Consider the following 13,215-nt stretch of genomic DNA (forward strand, 5'->3'; position numbering starts at 1 on the left):
GTGTTTGGAAAAAAGTAAAGATGGATTCCTACATTCTTTACACCAAAATGAATTTCAACTGTGAACGAAAGATTTACTTGGTAGTTCTAATACTATTTTTTTTTAAATTTTTATTTATTTATTTATTATTTTTGGCTGTGTTGGGTCTTCGTTTCTGTGCGAGGGCTTTCTCTAGTTGCGGCGAGTGGGGGCCACTCCTCATCACGGTGCGCGGGCCTCCCACCGCCGCGGCCTCTCGTTGCGGAGCACAGGCTCCAGACGCGCAGACTCAGCAGCTGTGGCTCACGGGTCCAGTTGCTCCGCGGCATGTGGGATCCTCCCAGACCAGGGCTCGAACCCGTGTCCCCCGCATTGGCAGGCAGACTCCCAACCACTGCGCCACCAGGGAAGCCCCTATTTATTGATTAATTCATCTTTTCCCCATGATTATGAGATGCTGCCTGCCATTCGGATTCCTATCTGGTTGGTTTCTCTGTTTCTGTGATAGCACTATTCTGCTTCAATCACTGTTATTTGGTTTTATAATTTGATGGGAGTAGGCCCTCCTTCTCCTCTTCTCTCTTGCCCCTGTTCACCTCTCCTCCTTAATCTTTTTCAAAAATTTCTAAGAATTTCTCACATTTTTGTCCCAAGGTGAATTTGGATTTGTTTTTTCAATTAAACCAATGAACAAACGGTGGCTTTTGATTGGTATTGCATTACATTTAATAGACTAATTTAGGGAAAATTGCATTCATTTTAATATGGAGTTTTCTTGTCTAAAAAGCAAAGAATTACTCCATTTATTGACCTGTGTCCCTTACTAGAATTTGGTAGTGCTTTTCACTTGTTTAATAAGTTTAATAAACTTAAGCACATTCCTTAAGTTTATTCTTAGATATTTTGTGCCTTTCTTATTTTTGATGGGACCTTTCTGACATATGTATTGTATCTTGTTGGAGAACCAAGTGGTTGCATTTCATATGTGCACAACGCATTGAACCCCTTTCCACTTTCAGGGTGGGATGTGATCCAAGTGACCCATATCAGTTGTTGCAAGAAAAAGCTGTCTAACACAGTTGGTTTAACATGAGTAATTTAACTTCTAAAAAACACCTCAGTTTTTGTTTTTCACATTATTACCTTTTGTACTTACAGGATGGAATATAATTTGAACTCTAATTTTTCGTTTTGTTTTTTCCTAATATTTTATCCTTTGTTTCTTGGTCATACTAAAATTTTAGTACTTTTGGAATAAAAGAAATTGTATATTCCAAATGCATTTTCCTTTTTGATTCATTGGTTTGGTGAAAACAAGTGGGTAAATAGTGAATTTAACTCTCATTTTATTTTTTTATTTTTATTTTTTGGCTGAGCCCTGCAGCAAGTGGGATCTTAGTTCCCCAACCAGGGATCGAACCACTGCCCCCTGCAGTGGAAGCGCGGAATCCTAACCACTGGACCACCAGGGAATTCCCTAACTCTAATTTTAAGAAGTCTGTTTTTTGGGTTACTCTTGGCCCATGGGTATTAGAAGGGAAAGGTAAAATGAAGAACTAAGTTGTTTTGTAGAGAAGAGATAATAGATATTTCCTGCATTGGAGCTGGCATAGACGTTAACGGCTCAGTTTCTGTTGTCACATAACCTACGGTCAGAACCTGATTTCTGCCATATGCTAGTTAAGGGTCCTTGGGGAAGTTATTTAACCTCCTTAAGCCGCCTGTCTCCATTTTTAAAGTAGGGATACTGTGTAACACATAGGATAGTTATAAGGATGAAACGAGGTATGCTAGTGCTTGGCTTATGAGTGGTTGTTTTTTTTTTTTAATTATGTATTTATTTTTGGCTGCATTGGGTCTTTGTTGCCGTGCGTGGGCTTTCTCTAGTTGCGGAGAGCGGGGGCTACTCTGTTGTAGTGCACAGTCTTCTCATTGCAGTGGCTTCTCTTGTTGTGGAGCACGGGCTCTAGGCACGCGGGCTTCAGTATGAGTGCATTTTAACTGTTTTTTACTTCTGGTCCTAGTGAGATAATGGTGTGCATCAGTGAGACATTGTCATTAGGGTTCTCCTTGAAGATCCAGGTAGGGCTTTTCTACTGCATTACCAATCCATGTTTATCATCTGAAAGTGAAAACAAAAATATGGATAAGAGGAAAAAAACATAACAACTTAAACATAACAACTTAAAATCCCCCAAACACTGCCGTCCAGAAATAACATTGTTAACATAACAAGGACACTTCTTGTTACAAGTTTGGAATTGGGTCCATATTCGCTTGGTAGAAGAGATTGCGTTCTTATTTGAAGAGTCTCAATTAAGGTTGCTGGGCCTAAAGTTTAACTTTGTGTTATTAGGGGCAATATTTTTGTATAAAACTTGTTCCTTAAATGCAGTTTCTCAAATGTTGGGAATCCTTATCTTCTGTTTGGGTCCATTCTCCCACGTAGACACAAGACTGCGCTTAGACAAGTGTTAAGATATGATATAGTAAACGCTGTCGGCAAACAGGCCGAACGGATTCCTAGTTTAGAAGCCCCAAGTCATCATCTCCTGCTCTGACTAAACTGGAACATGGGACTCCCTTTCTGTCTTCTGTATGCCTAAAGCCTAGACCAGGAGCAGACATAAGCAAGCAACTCTTTACTTACTTACTCTTACTATACTGCTTACTATACTCTTAAGCCTTTCAAATTGGGAGTCACTCTGGTGGGAGACTAACAGGAGGAAAATAGGTTTTTCACACATTTGTCTGCTCCTCCCGCATACAAAACACTCTATTTCCAGGATAGTTACTGTGTTGTAATCATTCCTGTCCGTTTTATATAGATACTTAGCAGAGGCCATTCTTGAAGTTAGAAAGGGGGCTGGGTAAAATAAGTGACTAACAGTCCTCATTTTTTCCATCTTAACTCGGTGGACTTAACTGTCAGACCGATGGTTAGCCAGACTGTTGCTCTCCCCACTCAGCATCAGTGGATAGCCTAAGTCATATCTCCACTTCTGTGAGCCTCTAAGCCTTCCCTCAGCTTCTTTGTAGTTACTTAGAAATAATGGCCTGGTTTTATTTCCTAGAATATTTTTAGGTATATTTCTTCAGTGGGTCCTCTTGGAAACCATTAAAATGCATATACCTATTACTTAAGTTGACGTAAAGACTAGCCTGTATCCTGGCCAAGAAGTCATTCTTTAATTCTGTTTCCTCTTTTAAAACATGCCTCACCAGCTGTTATCCAGTTAAGCTCACTTCATAGGGTTAAGCTCACTGCATAAGGTTAAGCTCACCTCTTAGGGTTATGCAGTATCATGAGTGTTAAAATAACTGTCAAATTGTATGATATTAAAAATGCCTTAGTATATGTCCCTTGTTATGAGATGTGAAATTTCACACCTTTATCAAATAATAAATACAATGACAGTGTTCTCAACAATTCTAATTGTGATTAAAAAAAAAAAATTATTTATTTATGGCTGTGTTGGGTCTTTGTTTCTGTGCAAGGGCTTCCTCTAGTTGCGGCAAGTGGGGGCCGGCCACTCTTCATCGCGGTGCGCGGGCCTCTATCGCGGCCTCTCTTGTTGCGGAGCACAGGCTCCAGATGCGCAGGCTCAGTAATTGTGGCTCACGGGCCTAATTGCTCCGCGGCATGTGGGACCTTCCCAGACCAGGGCTCGAACCCGTGTCCCCTGCATTGGCGGGCAGACTCTCAACCACTGCGCCACCAGGGAAGCCCTCTAATTGTGATTTTTAAAAAGATAATTTCTTCAGTTACCAAATGTGATAGACACACTTAACTAGCTGATTAACCCTTTAGGTTTTACCTTTGGGAGATAGGATTCTTCTCCAAGGTTAAGATACTGAAAAATGTCAGTCTTTAGTTTCAGCTATCCATTTTCTAACAATGCATCAGTAGCTTAAAAATCCAATGTGAAATGATGCCTTAGAGCATTTCTCTCTAGATTGGAATGGAGAGGGCCTGATCCGTTTAATTTTTTTTTTTTTTTTTTTACAAAGTATAACTTTTAAAAGATTTCTTTTTATAATGCATTTAGTAATGTAGGTTAAATGTACATTAAGTGTTGTGTATAGGTTAAGTAATGGGACAATGACTTTGCTGAAAATGGCTTTTCCATCTTAATTTTTCTTTCTTCCTTTATTTAGGATTCCTAGATGAGGTTATGAAGAAGTATGGCAGTTTGGTCCCACTCAGTGAAAAAGATGTCCTTGGAAGATTAAAAGATGTCTTTAACGAAGACTTTTCTAATAGGTTTGTCAATGATGCTTAAGTTAAGCCATTGAAAAGAAAATTATTGGCTTATATGACTTTTCTCTTGATTTAAAAAAAAAAGATACTTAGCAATAAACTGAGTTGAACTTTTGTTTCGTGGTTTTTTTTTTTTTTTACTTTTTCTTTCAAAATATTTCTGTTTCAGAAAACCTTTTATCAACAGGGAGATAACAAACTATCGGGCCAGACATCAAAAATGCAACTTCCGCATCTTCTACAATAAGCACATGCTGGATATGGATGATCTGGCAACCCTGGATGGTCAGAATTGGCTGAATGACCAGGTTAGTGTATTGTATATTCTCAGCATGGAAGTTGCAGAGGATATTGGACAATAAAATGTAATTAATAACCTCTAGGTTGGCCTCACAATTATCTTTTGGAATCAAGGATTCTTTAGTACTTACTGAAGTGACTCATTCACTAACCCAGTACAGTATTGGAAAGGTTTGATTACTGTTAGCAGTAGCAATGTGTTATTCATTCTGAGTGGATGTTCTGAATTGCATAGGGTTATTAGTGAGCTTGTTTTATGTTGACTTTTTATAGGTCATTAATATGTACGGTGAGCTGATAATGGATGCAGTCCCAGACAAGGTAAGTGAAAACTTTCTCTTTAGGAGAAAGAGTCCTTGTGTATTAAAGGAAGAAGCTTTTTTTTTTTAACTTTATGTAATTATTTGATATTTCTTAGATTTTTAAAAGGAGGTTTTTGTCTTGATATGTGCTAGGATTGCGCATTAGGTCTATAAAATCATTTCAGCATAAGAAAGTCATGATGCCAGTGTTTTCCTGCTTATTTATTTCAGAATGGGTGTGTTTTTTGATACCTTGAGGAGGCTTTTATTTTCTTTAGTGGGAGATGCACAAAAAGGACTATTTGCTTTGAGTTTTTAAATTTAACTTAAAAAAATTTTAACTTAATGTATTACTCCCTTTAAAAATGTAGTAAAGTAGTATTCATCTTCACTTTTTCTTGGATTAATCTTTGGTACTCAGTTTAAATACAAACTAACCCCCCTTAAACTCTAAAATTCCCTCAAGAGCTTAGTTACTATTTTTTAAAATTTAATATATTAAATTTTCTTTCTGATTACTCACATTGCCTGATGGGCAGCCTTTAATTTCAACAAGCAAAACCTTTCCAAGTACTTTATAAACTTTTATAAATCTAATAATTTAAACAGGTAAATATAATGAATCTCAGATTCCAACACTTTATTAATATAGACAAAATGTCATAACTTTCCACTTAAAATCAAAAATCTGCTATACATTTTAAATTGATATCATGAAGCTAATCTGTCAGATTCTCTATTTTTTCAAATTCTCTTAATCATCAGAAATCTAAACATACACCTGTATGTTTAGATTTAAACACCAGATGATTTTTAACATAAAAGTATTAATTTCAAGAGTATAATTTCCCTTCATTACCACTACATTTAATTCTAAACCTTCATTGGATGAAAAGGACACCTAACCAAGGCCGTGGTTCTCAAAGTATAGTCTCCAAACCAGCAGCATCAGCATCACCTGGGAATTTACTAGGAATGCAGAGTTTTGGATCCAGCCCACACCTACTAAATCAGAAACTGGAGGTGGGGCCCAGCAGTCTGTGTTTTAACAAGCCCTGCAGATTCTGAAGGACTCAAAGTTTGAGGATTACTGTCTAGAGATAGCTACTACAAGCCTTTTATATTGATATCTTAAACTGTGTGATTCTCAAAACAAATGTGCATCAGAATCCTCAGAAAGCAGATTGCTGAGCCCTACCCTCACAGTTTCTGCTTTAGTAGGACTGGAGTGGGGCCTGAGAATTTCCCTTTTAACAAGTTCCCAGGTGATGCTGATACTGCTGGTCTGATGACCACACCCTGAGAACCTCAGCACTAAGGGCTTTTATCATCTCAAGTTTTATCATCTCAAGTGAGTCAAAGTTACTGAGTGAACACTTTAAGACCATAGTATGTTTACTGTCTCAGGTGAGCTGATACTCATTTATAAGCCAGAATTTTGAAAAAGCCAAGGATGCAGGACATGATGCTACATACGACTAGGGTAATTTTTTCAGTGCTAGAAGTGTTCATGCTAAAGCCTCTTTATAGTTGTTATGACTATAGGAGTCTCCAAATCCACATCCTTCAGATGGGGTTAGTTCTGTACTCCACATCCCTTGAATTCAAAGTAATTGTTACCTGATTCTTTCATAGCCTCTTTCAACTTTATCACCTGATTTGACGAGATTTATCAGGTTGCTTCTTTACTTGATTGGATTCAGGTAATTTATTTACTGCCCCATTCCAGTTCTGACTATAGACCAACCACATCTGTAAGGTCATCCTAATGAAAATTTGGAACAGTCTTCTTTGAACTGGTTAATGTATGTTTTGGTCATTATTTTTAAGAAGAAACTTTTCCTCATTTTATGGTCCATCTTTCAGGGATTTTAAAATTTCCATTTTCTTGTGAAGTTAAGTCTTGGCACAGCTTAATATAATCTGAGTGCTTGTATTTGATGTCTTTCTAGGTTCACTTCTTCAACAGCTTTTTTCATAGACAGCTGGTAACCAAAGGATATAATGGAGTAAAAAGATGGACTAAAAAGGTATTCTCTTTATTTCTTTTTTTTTTTAATTTCTTTTTTATTCTAAATTTGAAATGCAGATGATAAGCCACTTTGAGTGGAAGGATAACTTTATTGCCAATTATGATGTTAATTAGAAACAGGCTTTTTAATGTAAGTTTTTTTTGTTTCTTTGAATCTTTATTTTTTTATCATCATCATTTGATTATGTTTATTTTTAAATTTTATTTATTTTTATAGATCTTTATTGGAGTATAATTGCTTCACAATACTGTGTTAGTTTCTGTTGTACAACAAAGTGAATCAGCCATATGCATACGTATATCCCCATATCCCCTCCCTCCTGAGCCTCCCTCCTACCCTCCTTATCCCACCCCCTAGGTCATCGCAAAGGAATCTTTTTGCTTGAAAGACAAGACACTAGTAAAATTCTTGAGTCTATTCAGTTGATTGGAATCTGCTATAATAGAAAGCACTGGATTGGAAGTTCTTGGTTCTGACATTGCTATTAGCTTGCTGTACAACTTAGGCAAGACACTTAATTTGGGCTTCAGATTGCTTATTTATAAAACAAAATGATAAATTAGAGCAATCCCTAAGGTACTTTCCAACCTTAATTTCTCTCAGTATTCATTGACTATGTCAGAAACATTATTTTAAAAGCCTATTTATATTCTATTTTTGATATTTTGAAATTACCAACAAGTTCAAAATCCACAGTCATAGGTCTAGAGATACTGTAACTTTTCACTTTTTATACTGGATGGGTTAGAGAAATTAGGAGTTAAGTCTTGTTTTACGTAGTTGTGGGTGGAAATAATTTTTTGCAAAATACAAACACCTGATTGAACATTGCTATATAGGTAATATGTTCAAGGCATCATCAGTAGTGGCAAGATAAACTAAATGTGGTTGAAGAGTGCACATCTGGGGAAATAGATATAACGAACCCAGGATTCAGACCTGGGTTCAGATCCTTTTTTTTTTTTTTTCACACACACACACACACACTGTATTTTATTTTTACAAGAGATAAATAGACTGACACCAAGCATTGTAAATGGATGACCACAACAAAAGCAACAATGATTGCAATTACCAAACACGAAACACACTCATACTATGTCATAATATTGACATTCAGTCCAGTAATCCTCCACTGTAACAGCTCCTTTACTTTGCAGTGAAAATTGATTTGTATATTTTTTGCCCCTGAGTCCTTTGGGATTTTTTTTTTATTATTATTCAAACAAAGTCACAAAAATTATAATCATCCTCATCAGTTCACTCAGTCCCATGTAATTAATTTGTTTTTTTTTTTAATCTTGATCTTTTGTTAGCACTTTTATGAGTTCATCAGTTTTCCATTAGAGTTCTGAAAATGCTTACTCATTCAGTTCAGCAGTATAGTCAGTTACCAGAAACCTGTACTTGTCAGAGTCTTTTCCATAAATTCCTTGACGATGAAAGCCTATTATAGGAACGTATTTGCAAAAGCATCAGAGTACACCCAGAACTGTCTGTAAATGACAAAAGACTTAAAAAATGACCACGGTTAAAGATTTGATGAAAGTTCATAATAATGCAATTGACAAGGAAATTTAGTTATTTCTGAGATATACATTTTAAAGTAATAACTAGAATTATGACTTATAACATTATACCAGAACATATAAGATTTTTTGGGTTCAGATCCTGGTTCAGCCACTTAACTGGTTTTAAGACCTTGGGCAAATTACTTAATTCCTTTAAGCTTCAGTTTCATCATCTATAAAATAGAAATATCAGTTTTATTTATCTTGTGAGGATTAAATGAGATAATGCATGTAAACCACTAAGTACATGATAAACACACATTAAGTGGTCATCATTTTTATATTATGGTAGAAGCATAGGAGAAGACTAGTGTAGCTGGAATGCAGAGCAAAGAGAGTGGCATAAAGTGGATCTGATCCAGAGATCAGGGCCTTGAGGTCTGTGTTTTGAATTTTATCCTAAATGCGTAAAAATCTGTTGAAAGGTTGTAGGTGACGACATCCAATTTGTAGTCTGCTCTGGTGGCACTGAAGAAGATGGACGAGTGTGGGAGCAAAGTTGATATGGGTAGAACAGGAGGCCACTGCAGATAGATGATACTTTAAATTAGAATGGTAGTGATGGAAGATGTACACAAATATGAGTGTGACCTAGGGAGTAAAATAACAGGACTTGGTGATGAGTAGGTTATGGGAATGAAGGAGAAGGAAGTGTGAAAGATGACTTCTGAGTATGTGGCTTGTGCCATTGGATGGGCTGTGGTGGTGTTTATATTAGAAAAATTGAGGACAACTAATTAGTAGGGGATTGGTCAAATTAAAACTGTACATACATATAATAGGATGCCACTTAACCAGGAAAAGTTACATAGCTGAGGAAAGATGATCATATGTAGTATGGATTAGAGAAAGGTTAGACAGGTATACCTTGGAGATATTGTAGGTTTGGTTCCAGACCACCACAATAAAGTGAATATTGCAATAAAGTGAGTCACTGGATTTTTTGGTTTCCCAGTGCGTATAAAAGTTATGTTTACACTATATTGTAGTCCCTTACGTTTGCAATAGCATTATGTCTAAAAAAATAATGTGCATACCTTAATTAAAAATACTTTTTTGCTAAAAAATGCTAACCATCCCCTTAGCCTTCAGTGAGTTGTAGCAGTAATATCAAAGATCATTGATCACAGATAACCATAACAAATAAATAATAACCATCACATTGATCACATCACAACCATAACAAATAAAATAATAATAAAACAATTTGAAATATTGCAAGAATTACCAAATGTGACACAGAGACATGAAGAAAACAAATGTTGTTGGAAAAAGGGTGCCAATAGACTATCTATGCAGGGTTGCCATAAACCTTCAATTTATAAAAAATGCAATATTTGCAAAGTAAAACAAGGTATGCCTTGTAAATAGCGTGGAAAAATATACTCATGGAAGAATTCCCGAATAATAAACAACATGAGAATGAAGGAATAAAGTCAAGTATAAATATGTGAGTCATTTCATTAAATAGAATAAATTAAATTGTTCCATCCTCTGGACCCTCTCAGATTGGGTTAAATCAGAAAATCCAGCTATATGCTGTGTATAAGAAGTAAACATAAAATAATATGAAAAAGAAAGCTTGAAAGTAAAGTGACAGGTAAAGAGGTACTAGGCAAATGCAAACCAAAAGAAAGGAGTGGCAAGCAAAAAGGAGGAATAGCAGTATTAACAGCAGATGAGGTAGAATTTAAGGTGAAAAGTACACTGTATGATAAAACTTCAATACATAGGAGATATAACAATGATTACAAAAGCTAGGAGACCTTGGTAAATAGTGATAGTGGGAGACCTCTTTCATAGTTGGACAAATCTAGTAGATAAAAAATAAGATCATAAACAAAAAATAATACAACCAGTGCTTTTGGTTTAATATATATATACTAGATCTTTATACCCCTCAAAAAGAGAATATACATTTATTCCTATATCTAAGGAACATTTGTAAAAAATTGACCATGTACTTGGCCAGAAAGAAAATTATTACACTATTCCTTAACCACAGTTCAGTTAAATTAAAAATAAATATTAAAAGATGACTAAAAAAAATCTTAATTAAAAAAATGCACTTGATATAAACCCTTGATATAACCCCTGGGTCTAAAAGAAAATAAAAAATGAAATTATATACAAACTGTCTAGAAAAGGATAGAAAGGGGAACACATCTTACCAACCACTATGGAACATAATGAAAGCTGTTTTGAGGAAAAAATAATGGCCATAAATGCATTATTATTAAAGAAAAAATGAAAGATAGAAGAATTAAGTACTCACTAAATTAGACTACATTAAGATAAATTACAGAACGACGAAGGATTTGAATGCAACAAGACAGTGAAACAGTGGAAGTACAAAGGAAATCTATAGCAGAACTTTAAAAAAATAATCTCAGAGTAGCAAAGTCCATTCTGTGTACAACTTAAAACTCAGATGACATAAAAAAAAAAAAAAAAGAATTAATTAAATTACCTAAAAGGACAAACAGTAAACTGGGAAAAAATATTTGCAATTCAAATCACAGAACTAATTATTTAAATATATAAAGTGCTTCTACACATCAATAAGAAAAAGACCTCACCAACTCAATAGAAAAATGGGTGAATGATAAGAATGAAAAGTTTTGGGACTTCCCTGGTGGCGCAGTGGTTAAAAATCCGCCTGCCAATGCAGGGGACACAGGTTCGATCCCTGGTCCAGGAAGATCCCACATGCTGCAGGGCAGCTAAGCCCGTGCGCCACAACTACAGAGCTTGCGCTCTAGAGCCCACGAGCCACAACTACTGAGCCTGCGTGCTGCAACTACTGAAGCCTGTGTGCCTAGAACCCGTGCTACTCAACAAGAGAAGCCACTGCAGTGAGAAGCCCGCGCACTGCAATGAAGAGTAGCCCCTGCTCGCCGCAACTAGAGAAAACCCGCAGGCAGCAATGAAGACCCAACACAGCCAAAAATAGATAAATAAATTAATTTTTTTAAAAAATGAAAAGTTTTATAATAAAGAAGTGCTTATGATTGAGTTCTGGATGTAAGTCCTTTGTCAGATCTATACTTTTTTATTGTTTTCTCTCAGTCTGTGGCTTTTATACTTATTTCTTAAATATGTGGTGTTTTTTTTTTTGGCCACACCATGAGGCATTTGGGATCTTAGTTCCCTGACCAGGGATTGAACCAGTGCCCCCTGCATTGGGAGTGTGGCGTCTTAACCACTGGACCGCCAGGGAAGTCCCTAAACATGTGTTTTGATGAATGGAGATTTTTATTTTGATGAAATCTAATTTACCATACTTTTTTCTTTTATAGTCTTGCTTTCTATATCCAGTCTAAAAAATAGTTGCCTCATATGTTTTCTTCTGACAGCTTTATAGTTTTAGGTTTTACATTTACATCTCTGGTACATCTCAGTTTTTGTGTAAGACATAAAGTAGGGATCAAGGTTCTTTTTTTTTTTCCCTCCATTGGCATTTCCTGAAAAGGCTTCTCTTTCCCACTTTAATTGCTTTGGCATCTTTGTAGAAAGTCAGTGGACCATATATGTATGGGTCTGTTTCTGGACTTTATGTTTTCTTGCATCGATCTCTTTGTTTTTATGCTAATACCACACTGTCTTGATCACTTTATCTTTACAGTTTGTCTTAAAATCAGTGTAAGTGTCCAGCTTTAGCCTTCTTTTTCCAAATTGCTTTGGCAATTCTAGGTCCTTTTGCATTTTCATATAAATTTTAGAATCATTTTGTCAATCTCTACTTTTAAAAAACTTGCTGGATTATGATTGGGATTGTGTTTAATCTGTATATTCATTTGGGGAGAATGGACATCTTAACGGTATTAAGTCTTCTAGTCCATGACATGGTATATTTTCCATTTATTTGGGTCTTTAATTTTTCTCAGCAATATTTTATAAATCTTAGTGTACAGATCTTGCACGTATTTATTTATTTGGTTGCGCTGGGTCTTAGTTGCAGCAGGCGGGATCCTTAGTTGTGGCTCACCAGCTCCTTTAGTTGCAGCACATGTGCTCCTTAGTTGCAACTTGCAGGTCCCTTAGTTGCAGCCGCTGGGCTCCTTAATTGTGGCATGTGAGCTCTTATTTTTTTTTTTTAATGTATCCCTAAGTATTTCATATTGATGAAACTGCTAAAAACAGAATTTTTAAAATGTTATCTTCCAATTGTTTGCAGTTAGTATATAGAAATACAATTGATTTCTGTAAATTGACCTTGTATCCTGTGACTTGTCAATCTCACTCTGGTTTTAGGAGCTTTTTTGTAGATTATGTGAGAATTTCATAGAAAGTCATGTCTGTAAGTAATGACTGTTTTATTTCTTCCTTTCCAAATCGTATGCCATCTTTTTCTTGCTTTATTGCACTGGCTAGGACTTCTAGTACATTGTTTTTTTTTGTTTTTTTTAAAGAGACCGGTTTTCTTTTTTTTTTTTTTTTAAATATTTATTTATTTATTTATTTTTGGCTGTGTTGGGTCTTCGTTTCTGTGCGAGGGCTTTCTCTAATTGTGGCAAGCGGGGGCCACTCTTCATCGCGGTGCGCGGGCCTCTCACTATCGTGGCCTCTCTTGTTGCGGAGCACAGGCTCCAGACGCACAGGCTCAGCAGTTGTGGCTCACGGGCCTAGTTGCTCCGCGGCATGTGGGATCTTCCCAGACCAGGGCTCGAACCCGTGTGCCCTGCATTGGCAGGCAGACTCTCAACCACTGCGCCACCAGGGAAGCCCCTAGTACATTGTTGAATAAAAGTAATGAGAGAGGACACCTT

At 36.2% G+C, this 13,215-nt stretch overlaps 2 protein-coding genes across 26 annotated transcripts in view; one reads left to right on the forward strand and one right to left on the reverse strand.

The window, feature by feature from the left end:
- The window catches only part of SENP5 (SUMO specific peptidase 5), a 49,276-nt gene that overhangs the window by 17,218 nt on the left and 18,843 nt on the right, over window positions 1–13,215 (forward strand). For 20 of the 25 annotated variants that reach the window (XM_082393205.1, XM_082393190.1, XM_082393191.1 and 17 more), the window contains 4 exons: window positions 4,138–4,243; window positions 4,410–4,548; window positions 4,814–4,861; window positions 6,795–6,872. In XM_082393205.1, the coding sequence (XP_082249331.1) occupies window positions 4,138–4,243; window positions 4,410–4,548; window positions 4,814–4,861; window positions 6,795–6,872 (371 nt within the window). The remainder of the gene's footprint in view (window positions 1–4,137; window positions 4,244–4,409; window positions 4,549–4,813; window positions 4,862–6,794; window positions 6,873–13,215) is intronic. The other 5 variants (XM_082393207.1, XM_082393212.1, XM_082393197.1 and 2 more) reach the window with 2 other exon arrangements.
- NCBP2 (nuclear cap binding protein subunit 2) overlaps window positions 96–13,215 on the reverse strand; it is a 32,107-nt gene continuing 18,987 nt past the window's right edge. Inside the window, exon 5 of the mRNA XM_082393402.1 lies at window positions 96–2,101. Within this exon, the coding sequence (XP_082249528.1) occupies window positions 2,098–2,101 (4 nt within the window). The 3' untranslated portion in view covers window positions 96–2,097. The remainder of the gene's footprint in view (window positions 2,102–13,215) is intronic.

Source organism: Balaenoptera borealis, assembly GCF_965194805.1.
Source record: "Balaenoptera borealis genome assembly, chromosome: 5".
In the NCBI taxonomy this organism is placed as follows: Eukaryota; Metazoa; Chordata; class Mammalia; order Artiodactyla; family Balaenopteridae; genus Balaenoptera; species Balaenoptera borealis.